The 18,811-nt window shown below is 41.9% G+C and overlaps 1 protein-coding gene across 11 annotated transcripts in view; it reads right to left on the reverse strand.

The window, feature by feature from the left end:
- Positions 1-18,811, reverse strand: part of LOC105010677 (kinesin light chain 1) — a 40,378-nt gene that overhangs the window by 17,097 nt on the left and 4,470 nt on the right. For 6 of the 11 annotated variants that reach the window (XR_003781878.2, XM_020047247.2, XM_010870175.3 and 3 more), the window contains exons 1-5: positions 17,651-17,742; positions 3,030-3,301; positions 2,618-2,848; positions 1,441-1,522; positions 893-1,121 (exon numbers count right to left, since the gene is read on the reverse strand). Coding sequence is in view for 10 of the 11 variants with exons in the window: in XM_020047247.2 (XP_019902806.1) it covers positions 893-1,121; positions 1,441-1,522; positions 2,618-2,848; positions 3,030-3,278 (791 nt within the window). In the remaining variant the exon portion in view is untranslated. Of the gene's footprint in view, positions 1-892; positions 1,122-1,440; positions 1,523-2,617; positions 2,849-3,029; positions 3,302-10,707; positions 10,985-17,436; positions 17,500-17,650; positions 17,743-18,811 lie in introns of those variants that run through there. The other 5 variants (XM_010870176.3, XM_010870174.3, XM_010870171.4 and 2 more) reach the window with 4 other exon arrangements.

Genomic DNA, 18,811 nt, shown 5'->3' on the forward strand with positions numbered 1-18,811 from the left:
AGATCGACCAAAATGATCTTAGATCAGCTTCCACACAGCAAGGTACATTGCGGTCTTCACCTCTCTAAACATGCAGAAATATTGCCAAGATATTAATCAACAGTACTACTACATATCATACAAATGAAGGCAATTAGGACAACTTAACAGAGCAACCTAAACAACAGAACATGCACAACACACAGCATTGACCAAATGTAAGCGATGATTCAGTGTCCTAGTAACAGACAGAACCCTTCCACCCCTTTGTTGGAAAACCACATGGGCAGCAAGATGAAAATAAAGTTAATACAGAGGAATCTTCCACTTTTCCAATATAGATGTGTGCCTAAAAAACACTGTCCTAGTTCTGACCTAACACTGTCAGACCTCACCTGTAAACCAGGGCCAGGATGCTGAGTCTGACCTAACACTGCCCCTCTCACCTGTAAACCAGGGCCAGGATGCTGAGTCTGACCTAACACTGTCAGACCTCACCTGTAAACCAGGGCCAGGATGCTGAGTCTGACCTAACACTGTCAGACCTCACCTGTAAACCAGGGCCAGGATGCTGAGTCTGACCTAACACTGTCAGACCTCACCTGTAAACCAGGGCTAGGATGCTGAGTCTGACCTAACACTGCCCCTCTCACCTGTAAACCAGGGCCAGGATGCTGAGTCTGACCTAACACTGTCAGACCTCACCTGTAAACCAGGGCCAGGATGCTGAGTCTGACCTAACACAGTCAGACCTCACCTGTAAACCAGGGCCAGGATGCTGAGTCTGACCTAACACTGTCAGACCTCACCTGTAAACCAGGGCCAGGATGCTGAGTCTGACCTAACACTGTCAGACCTCACCTGTAAATCAGGGCCAGGATGCTGAGTCTGACCTAACACTGTCAGACCTCACCTGTAAACCAGGGCCAGGATGTTGAGCATGGTGGCCACATCAGGGTGGTCGTGGCCGGAGGTCTTCTCCAGGTCCTCCAGGGCCTGTTTGCAGAGGGGCACGGCCACCTCGTAGCGTCCCTGGGAGGCATACTGGATCACCAGGTTGTGGAGGGTCCTCAGACGGGCCGGAATCTCATAGCCGCCCTGCTGGGCAGCAGCCACCGCCGCGCTGTTGTGCTGGTGCTGCACTGTTAGGAGGAGGGAGGGGACACAGGAGGGCAAAGGTCACACAAACAGGAAGACGACAGATGACTTGGTGATAACGGGGGGCGAAAATGTTCCCATGGTAAACAACTACATGTGAGTATTAGGGAATTATATTTAAGTAGCAAAAGCCAACAATACCAAGCCAAATATAACAAGGTTTAAGAACTACAGTAAATCCATGACTGCATTCTAAAAAGGCACCGTACTCAGGTTCAGAGGAACAACAGTAGGTATGGTTTAACTTGGGATGCACCCCAAACGGTATCGAGGTCAGAGATGGTAATGACGGATGGTTCTTACTGCCTTGACCGTGCTCCTCTTCATCATTAGGGAAGAGATCGTCCAGAGAATCCTTGGGAGGCTCGCCATCCTTCTCCTCCTGCTGAGAGAACGCGTCAGCAGCCATTAGCACTCTTCACCACCATTACACTGGATTTTTCTTATCAGTCATGGGGCAGATGTGACGGTGAATGATACACACTGTTCGAAAGCCAGTGAAATCAAGTGCCAACAAGGGAAAACGTGAACTAACGCAGGAAGAGATTCTCAACTATTCATTAAAAACAGTATTCTCTTAAAACATGCATTAAAAAGAACAAAAGAAAATGGAAAAGCAGGCGGTGTTTGTGTCCTGACAGGTTCCATCTGGAATGGATCAAACTGCATTAAGCAGCAGACATCGCATGGGCCATTACAGCAGTACTGAGAAAGGGAAACATCTGTGGTTCATTCTGTGAAACAGACAATATCTTTAAAATTATTATTTTAACCTTCTGAACAGACTCAGAAATCCAGCCAAAGTTATAATCATGCTGAAAATGGAAGTAAAGACTTAATCCCCACTGGATCAATGAGTCTTTGACCAGCCACTTTCCAGGAAGACTGTACACAATAATATCCCTTTCCCGCTAACATTACGGACGGTTGAGCTCATCTCATTTTAATATCAGATTATCTGGCTGTTTGTTGCTCTTCAGTGAAAGGCTGTTGCATACAGAATCATAGAGGTGCCTTAATCTCTATTCATCATTATGATCACTGAATGGTTTTAATACCCCAAGGAATTACATGATGTTATTGGATTTTGATGTGTCTGAACTGGGAGCATCAGTTCTTGTCTTTATAAACACCAAAGCTAGCGTTGATTTGGAAACCGGAACCAAATCAATCATGCAAAATGGCCTATTTGGCTATAAAGTGTAACTTTACTATAAGCAGCATGAGAAACATTATTCACTCAGACATTCCAAACCACCCATTAAAATAAAGGCGGGGCCATAATCGACAACTGGATACCAAGAAATTGGGTGGATATAGGATAACGAAAGGAAACGAATTAAGAAACAATCATGCAATAAGAATTCATTACAATTAAATAAGTACTTCTGAAACAACAAGGCTAAACTATAAATTGGGATGAGATGTACGCTACACAAAAACCCCTAGCAGCTTGGGAGCATGTTTCTCAGAGCCTTACCGTGGGAGAGACATCTTCGTCGTACTTCTTGAGCTGGTTCATGAACTCCAGGTGTTTCTTCTCTTCCTCTAGCTGGGCCACACTCTGCTCGCTCTTCTGCAGCTTCTGCTGGGTGTTTGCCAGCTCGTCCCTTAGCCACTGGTTCTCCTGGCACAACCTCCTCACCTGGGCACGCAGCTTCTGCTTCTCTGACTCCACGGCATTCAAGTGGTTGGACAAGGCCATCATCACCTGATGCGAAGAGGGGGTTTGTCAAGCCAGCATCAGTCACGGCGTTATAGAGGAGTATCACCAAGGCAATGCTGGCTTGACAAACCCCTCAGGCTTACATACATGTACAGGTCTCTTTAGAAAAATGATTATTATCATGGTGAGGCCCTGGAAAAATAGCAGGTTGGATTGAATCAAAGACCTGTGCTTCTCCCAGGCCCAGCTCGATCATCTCCACAGACTTCCGCAGCAGGCTGGACTTCTCGTGAACAAGGTTGGCCTCCTCATCCTTCTTCAAGCACTTGATGGTCTCCAGAAGGCTGTGCAGGATGGAGTTGTGCTCGTTCTTCAGTGCCTCCAGGCCCTGGATCACCAGCTTGGTGTTGGAGATGATCTCCTCCTGGGACAGCTTCTCCAGCTTCTCTTCCCTTGGGTACACCATTGTGGACATTGTCTAGTCTACCTTAGGGGGATCTGGAGAGAGAGGGGGGAACCACAGTGGGGTCAATAATCGGAAGAGGCGGGTTGGATTATGTTTTTTTAAATCACAGTTGGATAGTTCCCAGAGTTGTTGAAAGCCCAAAGCCTAATCTTACAAAAGGACATTTCAATTAAATGCACACATCATCGCAGAGGTGATACTATCAGAAAGACAAGTAAACAAGGCATTTGATTAGTATTCAAACACTGTTGCGTTTGTTTCAATAAGTTTAACAGCTCCGAAACAGAAAAAAGGACAACCAAAAGTATGGCTTGACAGCAGCTGCACAGCTGAATCAGAAGAGCTTTCTCTGCTAATCATACAGTGGACCCAATCTTGACACTGCCACTCATCTCAGCAGTCCCAGGGTCAGTCAACGTGACAAGAGTAGACGAAGGGGCTGTCAGAAATCAACACCTGAAAATAGGATCACTAGAGAAACGTCTATGGTGACAGGGAAGAACCTCTGTGCTATAATCATCTCAATAGCACAGAAGCATGACTGGCAACCATGAGAAGGCAAATTGACTGTTTTTCTGAACACCTAAAGGATTCAGAGATTTCATAAGTCTGTACTTGTTGTAGAGTGAGAGTGGTTTCCCAGTAACTCAACAGTCTCTGGTTTGAATCCCTGAGCTGACAGGGGGAAAAACCATCCTGTGAGCAAGGCATTTAACCTTAACTGCCCCTGAAAGACAAGAGCATCTGTTAAATGCCAAGTGCAACAGTATAATTGTACGGTGCTATCAAAATTATACCATGACTGACACACCAGGATAAGTGTCTTCCAAACGGAGTCCCCACTGCAGTCTTTAATAAGTAGCCTATGCTAGACATTACTCACTCTACTGAGTGGCCTGGATAAAAGGCAAATTAGACCCAGTCTTATGATGCATAACTACAGCAAGAAAATACAGGTAAGAAAATGTTATGCAAATAAAACGACACGTCCAACAAACTATAGGCATGTAAGAATTTTCAACTGCTCCTACTGTACATGTCTCAACTACAGGGTATCAAAAGTGAATGTGCCCATACGCCAATGGCTTGCACAGTAAGCCTGCTATCGGCAGTGATTAACAGTCGTGAGGGAGAGGGGGACAGAAGAACTCTATTGGACGGCCGTGCTTCGGCCCCAGTCCAACACGGCCAGATTCAGAGGCTGGTGCTCCAGCTCGCCGGCTGTTCAAAAGAGGGGACGCAGGAACAGCGTTACGGGCTGACTTATTGTTGGGTTCCAGGCTATTGACTTGGATGACAAGGCAAGGTTTCCCTGCTTATGACTGAATGACTGGCTTTGGCAGACTCCCTGTCGGAGCGTTAAGTGGCCACAGGGTGGATGGCAACGAATCACGAACGTGAAAAACCTGCAGAATATGATTTGAAGAGGATTTCTGAGAGCACTGATCGGAGTAGGTTAAATATATAAAGGAACAACATCCTTGAATTGTAGTGTGCTTTTACAGACACATGCAATCAAAACCCCTTTTGAAAAATGCAGGGTCATGACCATGGCTGGCCAAGGAATCATAGGTTAACGTTTGTGAAGCCTAAAAGAAAATGAATAAAGAATCCACCCATAGTCATGTGAGTCAAGATAGAAGTAGTATGTTAAGAAGAACAAATGTGTGCCTGTATAGGATTGGAGCGAATACAAAGAAAGTGTGATGGGGGATAGCAGCATAAAAACAAGCTGAGAAGGCCATCTGCTTCAAGAGCAAACGCACACAGGAAACAAGTCTTCTACCACACATCCAGGCTACTGATACTAATAGAGACATAGAAATTAATCACTTGAATTTGCCAAACGCGCCCAAACCACTTCAGTGTAGACTACATGGACGGGGCGTTGGTTTTTGTCAACGTGGCTGAGAAGCGTCCTGCTTATATTCAAGTGTCAGGTGACACTGCCCGCTGCATAGGCGCTGCTCCCATCATGCACCCCCGCGCTGTGACAGGCGCCATGAGATCAGCAGGGAGGAAGAGGTGGGATTTCTTATGACACTGATTTAATGACACACTGAGGCGTGCGCAAACAGAGCACTACTGCAGTCAAACTAATGACCATGCGGCTAATTCGAAGCATGGAAACAGGCTGCATCTAATCAGGATTCAGGAAGATGTATAGCCACTCTGGCAATGGGAGTCATATTGATCCATGGGAGGGTTGGGTAACGTATGAAGGATGAGGTTGGCTGAATAGACATTGGAGAACGGGAGGGAAGGAAAACGGTCTCTATGGGGACTTCCAAAGTGCTTTCTATAATCCCAACAAAGCAGATTCCCAACAGTGAAACCTGACCCTAGATAACCCGTCGTACTTGGAGACCCTTGACGTATAAAACAGAGCTGGCCAACATCACCCCACCCCCACGCTGTAGCCGTCACCCCCCCCGATGAGATTCTGGAACGCATGCCCAGAGTTCGACTGCGACCTCGCGTCATCGGTTAGTGTGAAGCGCCATGTCAGTGCAAATCGCTGGGCGCTCATCAGCCTGATCATTAGTGACCGTAAATGCCACCAACGGGGCACGCTTCCTCCGGATCTGTTGCATAGCAACTCGCATTTGGCCACTGTCAGCACCCACTGATCAAATCATCTTGCCGCTGCCATGCCTCAAGCATACAGCAATACAGGAGGCAGCCTCAGCAGCACATCCAAACGCTAACGAACCAAGGTGAACCACTTTCCGAGGTCTTCCATGTTCTAGTGAATAAGGTTCCATTATGGACGGAGTCTTAAGGCCGTGGAACACTTTGGTGATTGTAGATGTTGTGACGACCTCTTGGCGCTCGTCTTGTCACCGACTACCACTAACTCAACTCACGCTGTGTTTTGTTGACCCCCCGTGGCTAGTTTAACACTTAGCGTATCACATTATTGAATCACTAATCACTCAAAGCCAGATCTGACCCAATCAGAAAATAGAGGATATTTCTAGTAATAGTCAACAAGAGTGAAGAGGGTATTTCTTGCACATCCGCAAAACTGAGCTACACAGGGGTTCACAGCTCTGAGAAATAACAAGTGTGAAAGTTACAATTGCAAATATAACACTCATCTTAAAGCCATACTTAGTGAGAAGATCTTTACTACAGCCTAATTCATACACTAAAACTTATTTTAGTGATATCCTGGTGAATGGCATACATGAGATAAGAGATTCAACAACTGCCCATTGAGGAATAGCTCCTACATTAAAGCTATACCTTCTGCAATTTTTTTATGGGGCTTCAACATTTGATGTGCTTGGCTCACTCCACACACATTTATGGTGACCAATAAAATGAAGGAAGTCTCCTTTATGATTCTTCAAAAGGTTCTACCCATGAAAAAACTAGATTAATACCATGTGAATGCAGCTTGTGAGATCAAGAAACTGAATATATGGAATTATTTGTGATTGTTTGCATAGTGAGGTGTTCTGGACCAGCCTGAAACTGTATATTGCCTTACAGTATATATATCTCAATAAACACTAGTGACCCAGTGCCATTGGAAGCCATGCATGGCCAAGCCTCGCACTGCCTCCACTGTTTTACAGATGGTGGTATGGTATATATTCTGGTACAGGTTGATCTTAGTTTCAACTGCCGAAAGAATGCTTTTCCAGAACTGGGCTGGCTAATTTAGATGTTTTTGGCAGTCTAATCGGGCCTTTCAATATTCTTGAGGCTTATGAATAGTTTGCACCTTGTGCAAATCCTCTGTATTTGCTCTCAAAGTCTTCTCTTTATAGTAGACTTGGATAATAATATGCCTACCTTCTGGAGTGTGTTCTTCACTTGGCTGGATGTTGTGAAGGGGTTTTTCCTTTACCATGGAAAGGATCCTACGATTACCTACCATGAATGTCCAGGCCTTTTTGTGTTGCAGAGCTCACCAGTGCATTTTTTTTCCTTGTACCAAACTGTCGATTTGGCCAATCGTAATGTTCCTGCCATCTCACTGATGGATTCTTTTTTTGCAGCCTAAGGATGGGCCTGTTTTCACTTGCATTGAGAGCTCCTTTGACTGCATGTTGTGGGTTCACAGCAAGCTTCCAAATGTGAATGCCACACCTGGAATGAACTCCAGACCTTTTACCTGCTTAATTGATGAAAAAATTAAGGAATAGCCTACATCCATCCATGAAACAGCTTTTGAGTCAATTGTCCAATTACTTTTGATCCCTTGAAAAAGAGGAGGCTACATATTAAAGAGCAGCAATTCCTAAACCCTTCCTCCCATTTGGTTGTGAATACCCTCAAATTAAAGCTGAGCGACTGCACTTTAAGCCAAAATTCATTATTTAACTTAAACTGACTCAGGGGCCAGTTGTTTAGCATACACCACAATGTAAATTAAAAAGCATCACAACTAGACAGGGAGCCACACTGCCATTGCATTCTGTGCAAAGCAGTACGGCATTTAGTCACTGTTGAATTGAATGTCAGAAAGGGCAAAACCTTTTTATCACAGAGCGTGAATGAGAATGCAATGACAGTTGGTGCCAGGGGCAGCTATTGTAGTGATTCAGAAATGACCATCCACCTGGACTTTACAGGCACAACAAGATATAGCGTTTACTGAGAATGGTGCAACAAAGAAACATGGCATTGCCAGGTCGGACAAAAACCGGTTTCTGTTGAGTCGGGATGAGGGCAGTCATTTTTTCATGAAATCGGAGAGTCATTGACTCACAGAAAGTACTAATCAACCTTAGTACTTTCAAACGTTTCCAGGCGTAGCCAAAATAATTTCCCACCCCTCAGAGCATTGTTCTTCAAAGTTTTTTCAAGTTTCAAATTTTTCCTAGCTATTGTGCCATTTAGGGTTTTAGACTGGGTATCTATATAAGCAATATGTCAACACCTGAAGTAAAAAGGATTTCCAGTGCTTCCACTGCTTAAAAAAATAATAAAATGCCTACCTAACAGCATAAGGAACCATGGTAACTGGAAAATAAACACAGGCTGGAAATATGTACAAATAAAAATACAAAACATTCCCAAATCAAAATAACTATTACTTCCCACTGCAAATTCCCACAATCAATGCAACATTTGATCTGACATGGTCACACAGGCTACCATTTCCATTGACAGCTAAAAGCATGAAAGTAGCAACATAAAAAAATACACTATAATGACTAAATAATGCCTTAATACAGTTGAACGGCAGAGTCCTTCTGTCCAAATCCAGAAAGCCAAGCCAATACTAGCTGGGAGAGCTTGCCAAATTACCACAAAACAAAAGTTCTTAGCGGATATTATTTCTGTATAAATCCTTCAAGCTCCAAAACAAATTATAAATAATGTAAAAGATTACATCAGTGCAAAAAAGATTGAATAAATAAATGATCAAATAAAAATTTACCAAACCAAAATTTACAAAAAATATACAAATATATGCATCACACCTTATGCCTTCTGAAGGCGAAGAAGGCCGTGGTAGTTCCTGACTGCAGTCTGGTCAGGATTGGCTACTGTTTTCATAAAGATTATGTCAGCAACCAGGCTCCTGCTCTAAGAGCAATGTTACTAATGAACATGGATTCTCTTTGGTAAAGGAGCATGATGTAGCCTGCGTTGGCCTAAAGGGGTTAGCATGTCTGAGCATATCCACAGAATGCAGCATACAATGTACAAACCTGATTGACCCAGAGAAACCTTCAACAGAAATAATTAAATGGCAATTATTTAGGCCAGATCCTTTAAACCATATTGGTCTTGTGGGCTAACTCCGATTAACGGTAATCAATGGTAATGGCTAGGTCCCAATCGTATAAAGAAATAACAATAATCCAGACAATTGATCATACTACACCCAACTAAGACAAAAAAAAATCATTTTTTTCGGCAGTGTGAAGTATCGGAGTTGAGAGATCTAAATAAGTGTGTGCGAATTTGGTCTAAGTGCTCTCGTTGCTATTAGAAATGCAAGATTTTGATGTACCAATCATCCCTCAAGTGGCTTTGTTCTCCCCCACCTTTGAGAAGCTTGAAAGAATGGTTCTGTTTGTGTTGACAGAGACCCTCCTGAGCCTTTCTGCTGCTGCAAACTGGAGAAGAGTCACGGCTAATGAAGTCTGACTTGTGAATGCGTTTGATCAATGGGCTCATAGGCTTATGCAAAGATATTAGCCGGGGCAAGTAAAGGCTTTGAGTACCACAGACATAGCGGTTTGCTTATTTCAGAACCAGCCAAATTAAAGGCTTTTACTTCGTTCTTGGTTTCTCCAAAGACCCCCTGTTCCATTCATAGCATTACAACGCAACGGGTGATTTGCGTGCATGTGCGGTAACAGTTTAGTTACTAGCTTAGTTTAACCCTTAAAGTACATCATGTCTTTAAACACCTGGTACACTGGAAACCACAATTTACATGAATTGATCCTAATAAACATGTGGTGCCAATTTTGTAATTACACTATTGCCACTGATGATTCTAAATTATAATAACAGGAATATCTGCTCAACAGTAAACTGATTGTATAGCAATTGTACAAGTAACACATTTTCCTTATAATAAGCAGACCAGAATGCACATTCATTTAAGCCAATCCTAAAACAGGTTTCCTCTCGTTCGCTGGATGCCCACATTGGGAGATGTGGAAGTCATGATTGCAGATTTATAAATGTGTAACTTGGCCTATGAGAAATCAACATATATCTGGACCACTGGTCTAGAGGTCCACTCCTCACACGTACTTTGCATTTAGCTTACACAAAATGCCAGTTATAAAAGACTGCGCTATATTGAAAACACATTACATATACTGCATGCAAAACCAATTGTTTAGTCTAACTCAGAGTAAAGTTCTTCACTGACCTGAACTTCGCTAGAAGTTGCTATGATAAAGCAAGGTTATGAAAGCAAAGAGAACTATAATAAAAAAATACTTAACTTGTTAAACAAGGTCATGAATCATCCATAAGCTTAAAATATGCACTACTTTTAGATCAAACCACTCAGCCCTAGAAGAAAAGGCAAGCCAATGTGGTAGAGGTGATGATTTCTCAGCAGAGTATACTTTATAGCAACAGTCGGATCAAGCAAGGCCTTTGTTATGGCTTCTGTATGATTTGCAGATTATGCCTAACAGCAAACACAGAAATGTTACAGATAGCAAGCATAGGTTTAATTTAGTCACACACAGAAGAACAGCATTGTCTTATTTCCATCTGAATTACATGTACAGTATTCGGCATGACACTAAACAGAAATATGGGTATCAAAACATTAACAACCCTTCAGTCAGCAAATATCTTCAGTGTTGAGTCTACTTGTCACAGATGTACCACAGCCCACAACAAAACAAAAAAAGGCATGAAAATAAGCAGATGCAGTAAAAACCATAAAAACTAAGCAAAATGTGTTTCAGGAACATTAACTCCAAGAAATCAGAGATTCTACCTTAGTTTCAGCAATAACAGATCAGATCCTCATTGCTTAGAACAGGCTGACGAAATAATGACTCCGCCACCAGCAATGCACCCCGAACAGTCACCGTGGCAACAGCATCACAGAAAGACGAAGGTTAATCCGATCAGTAGGAAACGGAGAGGGGCTCCATGGAAGTGGGGAGCAAGAGAATGCCTGGACGGACGTGGTCGAACCGGCGCTCGGTAGTGAGGAAGCAGTGTGTCTGTGGATGGGAAGTACCTGCAGGATGGTGACCTCCACCGCTGTGGGAACAGACTGCCTCAGCAATGTGGAGATGGGGCAGGGTGCGGCGCGGCGCCCCACCCCCCTGCTGAGAGGCACGGGTCAGGTGGGGTGAGGGGGAGGGGAGCCGTCCAGATCAAGACAGTAGAAACTGCTGCATCTGCCGCCACCACCTCGCATGAAGCACGCACACGTTTGGGCATGTCTGCCAATCAACATTCACTAATCCCATTATCCAGGTGGTTTAAGGTCATGTCACTGCATATGCACACCACACCCCCACACAAAACATTACGAACCACGGTTGTTCACACAAAGCCGGAGGGGAAATCTGAGGTGACCTTCCCTTTGTGACAACCATCGACTAATGCCAGGCGACTGATACCATAGGAGTAAACAGGCTACATGACAAGTCAAATTCCTTCCTGAAGTTAAACAACTGAGCGGCCAAGTCACCTTGCTGTGTACACAGAGACTCAAGACCGATAACAGCTCTGAACTCCCGGTAACATATTATAGGGCCTAAGTCCATGCATTATTTAGGTGCTAATACTACAGAATATGTTAGGCTAATGTAGCAGTTCAATTCACAGGTAACACAGCAGGATCTAAATGTACACTTAGCACCAGCCAAATGCAAGTCAATTTTATGTGTTGGCTTTACGTCTTCCATGTTTGTCACAAAATTGGTCAATGGTAACAGGGCTAGATAATAATATTAAATAATTAGACAAGCCTGGTCATAGCAATCAGTTTAGATATATAATAATCATATGAAACTGGCCTCCATGATGAACACAAACTAAGTTGAATCGGGAAAAAGCATTGTTAATTTTCAGTGGTCCAGTCCAGAAAGTAAGAATGCAGACTGCATGTCTCCAAAGAGAGTGAAATTAAATCCTAATTTAGCACCATTTACAGAGATTGCATGGGCTAGGCTAAAGCAATTCAGCTGCAGATTGGAAGCTTTAAAAATAAAAAATTTTGTCACAAGATCTGTGCGTGGTCTGTGTGACTTTTGCATTGTCAAATATTGTATTCGGAGAACTCGAGAAAGCTAACGTTATTTCTTCACCAAAAACATCTCTGAAGTATGAGTATGCAGGTATGTATCACATATCTATGGCAAATTCTGTGTGTTTTAAAAGTATTTCTGTATAATATTTTATTCAGAAGAAACACAGTGGCAGACAGACTACTGTAAGCTACTGAAAAAAGGAGAGGTGAAATATGAAAGCCTGCGTGGGAGAATATTACATAAAATGAATGCCATATTTCTCCTTTTTCTTGACGTTGTTTGCACGCATGGCAGTATTTGAATATAAGAATTTCAAGGCAGATTCAAGCTAGCGAGGAACAGATACATTCTCCAACAGAGGCTGTTACCATAGCCATGGCAAACTTCTTTGTGATGTGCGAATGATGAACGATTAGTAATTTTTGAACTAATCTTTTCAGTGAACCGGGGTTACTGAATCATTACTCTAGAAGATTCATAGAAGAGACAACGCTGAGAGATTAATGCTGTTGTGAAGTCAGAATGAAAACTTTCATCACAAATGCTCAACACCAGATGTCACAATGTGCTGAATAACCATAATCTAAACAATGATTTTGGAAGCAAATAGACTTGCCTCTTCATTCTTAATTCCGTTTTCAAATCCATTTAGCTAGATTACATTCACAATGAAACATCCTTTTAAAATTATGAAACATTTTTAAATGCCATTTAAGCATATCTAATGAGGATAAAATGTGTCACACGCAAATGTATTTACCTTCAGTGAATATTTTCAAGATAGTTAAAGATTATTCTGGTTATGATGTAGGTCTACATGAACACTATTTTTTACATTTAGTCAAAAAACTATTCAGATAGTGTGTGGATGGCAAGAAACGTACCAGTTGAAAAAAAGCAACATAATGACTAAGACGACAAAGGAACAATATTTGTTTCCTGACCACTTGAAACTGAGAAATTGCTATGTACAATCAACCCGTGAAGGATCAAATCCTAATCTCCACAGACATCTGAGATCCAAACACCCAACAGGGAGACATGTAGAGGTGGGAAGTGGGGGCGACACAGCAGATGCGAATGATGCTAGGCCTACATAGGCTCCAGCCACCACAACATCCTCAGTCATATCCACGACCACAACTACAACATCAGTTAAAGCGTCACCATACTTACAAGAACCACAATTTCAGACACTTCTAAAACAGGTGCTGTTCCAGTGGTAAGAACCTCAGGCTCTACAGGAAACAAATATGTATCCTCAAGGTATGATAGAACTTGTTCTTCCATTGCAGACCAAACATGCAGAAACCAAACATGCACAGCGAATTACATTACATTTCTATTGCTGTTGTTCATTGCAGCCTATATTTGCATTGATATTACTGAATAATTTGGTTACTGTTGGAACAAGAAAAGGAACCAGGCGAGCATAGTTCAGCCAGCCGGGGATTAAAAGGGATGAATGTTGTTGCCCTTGGCTGGATTCGTGCTACGGTTTCCCATGCGGCAGACTGTTTCTTTAACCACTTCGCTATTTAAACAGCATGTTGTTGCACGTGATATGTGTGTAGGGATGTGGTCTGGTTACCTCTGCATTGTTAAACGAATTAGACAGAACCCCATTGATCATGAAACTAATTCCCTACATTAGCTAACATCCGAACTGCAACCTACCTGGAGGGGTCAAGTGCTCAGAGACATGGCTGAGGTCAAGAAGGCTGAAACACGACCACCACAGAATAATTCACAAGTTGAAGCGCCAAGATTAGGCAAAAAAATACCTGAAAGATATTTCAAAAGGTTATATGGACAGATTAAATTAGTGACTCTTGACGGACCAGATGGATGGGCCCGTGGCTGGATCACTAATGGACACAGGGCACCACTTTGAGTCAGGTGCCAGCAAGGTGGAGTAGGGGCACTGGTATGGGCTGCTATCATTAAGGATGAGGTCATTGGACCTTTTCAGGTTTATAATAGACTGAAACTCAACTCCCATACCGACTGCCAGTTTCTGGAAGATACTTTCTTTAAGCAGTGGTACAGGAAGAAATCCTCAGCATTCAGGAAGGCCATGATCTTTATGCAGGACAATGCCCCATCACATGCATCCAAGCACTCCACTGCTTGGCTAACCAGCAAGGGCCTCAGAAATGGCTGAATAATGACCTGGCCCCCTTCCTCACCAGACTTAAATCATATGGAGAATGTGTAGGCCCTCCTCAAAACACGAGATTTACAGTCAGGGAAGACAATACACCTCTTTGAACAGCATTAGGGAGGCTGTAGTTGCTGCTACAGTGAAAATTGATTGTGAAACAGATCAAGAAACTGACAGACTCCATGGATGGAAGGATAATGGCAGTTACTGAAAAGGGTGCCAATATTGGTCACTGAATATTTATTAATTATTTGAGAAATATTACACAGCATATACATGTGTTATGGATTTCATGTTTCAAACCAATTTTGGTTGGTAAGAAATCAAATAGACAATTTATCAGATCTGTTTTTGGAAGGCCAAAACAGAAAAAATGCTTTACGATCACTAATCGAGATATGCACACCAGAGTTTGCACACAAATGCGGGACATGCAATCTTTTGTATAAGACCACTCCTCACTTTAGGAACCACTGGCCCATAGTAAGACTGAACGACCTGGGTCCTTGGCAAAGAATACAACCACTAACACAGTTGAGACATACGGGTATCTCTGAAGTACGTACATAGCTACACCCCTTAACTATAACAAATAATCCTGCTAGATAAAAAGCCTATAGACAAAATCAACTAAACTTTAAGCCAAAAACAGCACCCTACAAGTCCTTCTAAACTAATCAAGTCCCTCTAAGGCTATCCCAAAAAGGCTATCACACTCAACAGAAATCCACCCAGAGCCCTGGCGACCATTAACAAGGATCACAAATGCAGATGCACAATAAAACATAGTTATTAAAAGCTAGAATCCATCATTTTTGCATACTGCTGTGAATGCATTAAAAACACAGGTCACAGCACAGACCATGTTTTAGCCGCATATGGGAGGGAAGACCAACTCAGCATATTGTTCCGAGGGGACACTGACACGCTTGCTTTTGGCAAGAGCAATAACACACTGCAGATAGCTTTATCATCGGTCGGCCCAAGGAAAGAGACAAGAGTGGTGCATGCTGCTGTCTTGGGGACAGGACAGAAACAATGACCATGAATTAGCTTGTTAAAATTGACAGCACTGGGAAAATCTCACATTTAGCTGTGTTTATTAACTCACATCCAAATAAAGTTGACTCATCCAATACTCTCATGTGGAAAAAGTATAAACTGGAGTGGGGGCTCAAACACTACAAGGACATGCTGACATCAAACTTCCGTGGGTGTGCATGAATTCTCAGATAAATCCTTGAAACAGGATGAATAGCCTTAGTAAGCAATTAAGAATACTGGTTTGTACATCCTTAGCAAAGGGAAAACAAACAAAAAAAAATAGCATTGAAAAAAACAGCCTAAATCCAAGACAACTAATGTCTCCCAAGAGACGCATTTTGCTCTTGCTGCTGGTCACCACTAGGTCACTTTATCATCCTGTTTCCTGCACATGCACAGACACACACAAGCCCCGCCTGCCCTGGTGGTACCAGACACAAAGAAGTGTCAGACAACTGGGAGGGAGTGGCGGGACATGGGACAGCTGAGAGGGAAGTGACCATGACACGGTCAGGCCGAAGTGCCTCTTCCAGCTCGCTTTAGTGAGAATTCTTACACATATGGCTGGGATGTGTTCAGTTTGACTGAATGTTTGCTACGCTGTGCAATGTCAGAAAAGCACAAATATGTTTTATGGAACATCACATTTATGTACTTTCGTAGCGAACACAGTACAGATGTAATGAGTTCATTTGGTCGAGGTACACTGGTATTAACCTTCAAGTGGTCTCACTAATAAAATAGGTATTATAACCAAATAGGCTATATTGTGCCCCGTAGCCTGTGCATTTTGTTTATTTACCATATAAGCTAGTGATAATTGACTTCACCTGCACCAACATCAGTTACAAAGGTTTGAAGGCAAATACTAAAGCAAAAGAAATCGCCATAGCAAATCTAATGGAGACAGGGCTGTGATTACACAGGCAACCTTATTCAGATTATTTTCGGACTTGTCAAAACGCCAATTTGTTAAAAACAAATAAAAAACTACATAAAGAAAACACCGATTTGGCCTATTAAAATGTTGCCCGGATGGCAGTGTAGCCTGACAGAAAGGATGCCAGACCAAACCCATGAGCCAATAACGTGAAAATAATTGTTCAGTCACTCAGCAAGGAAGTTAAACCCTATTGCTCCTATATTGTTACAAAAAATAAGACATGTTCTTAGTTGGCGAAATAATGTTTGAAAAATATATATAATACAATAGGTTTAGACTTCAGCTGAAGGCCAACAAACAGATTCAAAACCCAAGCCCCTCTGGTCATTCATCGTCCTTTAACAATGACCTAATGACACACACACACACACACACACACACACACACACACACACACACACTTTATATTTACTGAATCATTCATATTAACACTAAACCGTACCCATAGTAACTAGGTGTTCTGCTTAATCTTTCATTGTTTATCTTAGCAGAGATAGAAAGAGGACTCATTTATGCAGTGGTACAGGAAGAAATCCTGTACCACTGAAAGCTGGGAGTCAGACAGCCCACTGGAAGTAAAAATCTGAAGCACCAGGATATCCCCACTCCCAACATGGAGATTATAGCATATGAGCCATCATATGCTTTTCCTCTGAGGATTCTACGTTTTAATTGTCCATTATGGTGGATTACAGTGGTTTCACGTGACCAATCCAGCAATCAAGGGGAATCATCCCAGGTCAGAGGGCGTGATCAGCAAACCAAGTTGAAATTCCCACTAAAGTGACAATAAAACGGCAGTTGCTTCCAATTGTGATTTGCATGCTTGAACGTCCTCCAACTAGCTCTATGGTCAGAGGACAACCAGAGTGGTAGCGACTAGCTGCTACTACTACAGCTGATTGTTTTCGTAATCAATACAGGAAACGTTGCCTTACTGCTCAAAATATAAAACGTATTTAATTATAACACTTATTATTGCGTCGGAGGCATCTATACTTCTTTGTTGACAGACACTTCAGTTCTTTGAAAGCTTTTAGAAACACTAGTGTTAAAAGTAAACGTTACGTTAGTCTCTAAGTTCACTGTGTCTGTAGTAGCTAGTACTGTAAATTACTGTCGGCAACAAGAAATTACATCAACATAGGTACAGCGCAGAAACATGTGTAGTTAGTTATCGAACAACTTGTTTTATTCCATTAAAGTTTACAAAGTTATCCATCGGTGATAACTGCCAGCAATAAATTGCGAACTGCCTCACTTGTAGCAGGCTAACATTATAACTGTAGAGAAAGCTAACAAGCTAACCTGAATGCTAATACGACGCAGCGTACTGACAGTGTAACTGGCCAGTGTCCCACACCCCTCGATCTACAGAATGGAATAAAGAATAAATTGTAAATCACCAGAAACGACAAAAATACTTCCCATGACATGTTCGAATAATATCACAATATCAGCTTACACGACTACTAAATGTTGACATTAATTAAAATACAAGTAATATCAAACTTAGACTTACCGAGAGCTTCTACTGTCAGCGATCAGTCCCTTTAAATCCAAAATGTCCTCTGAAAGGAAATCGTAGGCTCCCAGCAGGCATTGCTTGGTCTTAAAATTACGTCATAATTTGTTTTCACCAAGTTTGCTGGGCGGGGCTTGAGTTGAACAAAGACCTCAGGATTCGTGTTTTAAAATCTTGTTTTAAAATTAAACACGTTGACATGTTTAGGCAATCTCAGTGTATAGTCTTCTAAAAATATATGTTTTTGTTTTGGGAATCACTGAAATGGTATGTCAGCTTAACTGGTGTTAAAAGGGGATGCCTCTTGTTCCTTTCAACCAAATCAAATGCATCTATCTGCTCAGTATTCAAATTGCGCACCCTAGGGGTTAATTCGAGTATATCGAGAATAATTTTCACATAAATGCAGATGGTGGTGATATGTTTGTACTTAAAACGTTCTCAGCATTATATCTCCACAGCCTTTCGTGAAGTTATAACTGCACATTTGTTTTCTTACTGCTGATGGGCACTTTATTGAAGTGTGCTTACAATTACTCAGTTGTGTGCTTGTCCCACCTAGCTATCTTAAAATTAATGCATTAAATATAAAATTATCTGGATACAATTTTAAATGTAACATTGAGTTTCTGAACTCAAATTAGGAGGTAAAATTCTTGAATCAGGATTTTTAGATCAATATTCAATATTTCATAGTTTGATGGCATTGCATAATTACAAGCTATTATGAATAACAGATTGAAGGCTGTATTTGAAGGGTGTTTTTATGCACGTTTTGATCAGGCCCATTATGCACTCCAGGTCTCCAGTGAGATGTTATCACAGTAATGTTAAATTGTTACAAATCAGCATATTATATCCATAAAACATACAAATTAAATATATTAAATCATATACATACTTGAGTTTACAAATGATGATCTAATGAAACTATGGATAGGAAACACCCATCCATCTTTGGAAAAATTACCCTGATTAATCCTCTAATGAAATCATATATTTATGGCTCTACCAACTCCAGGAGGTATTTTTGTGAAATAATGTACATTTCGAAAAGCTATCCAATCCCCAGTAATAAACAAAAAACATTTTGAATATTAAAAGCTTATATTATACCAAAATAATACAATGTCCTTCATAAGTAATGGGACAGTAAAT

The sequence above is a fragment of the Esox lucius genome, chromosome 6 (genome assembly GCF_011004845.1).
Source record: "Esox lucius isolate fEsoLuc1 chromosome 6, fEsoLuc1.pri, whole genome shotgun sequence".
Classification (NCBI taxonomy): Eukaryota; Metazoa; Chordata; class Actinopteri; order Esociformes; family Esocidae; genus Esox; species Esox lucius.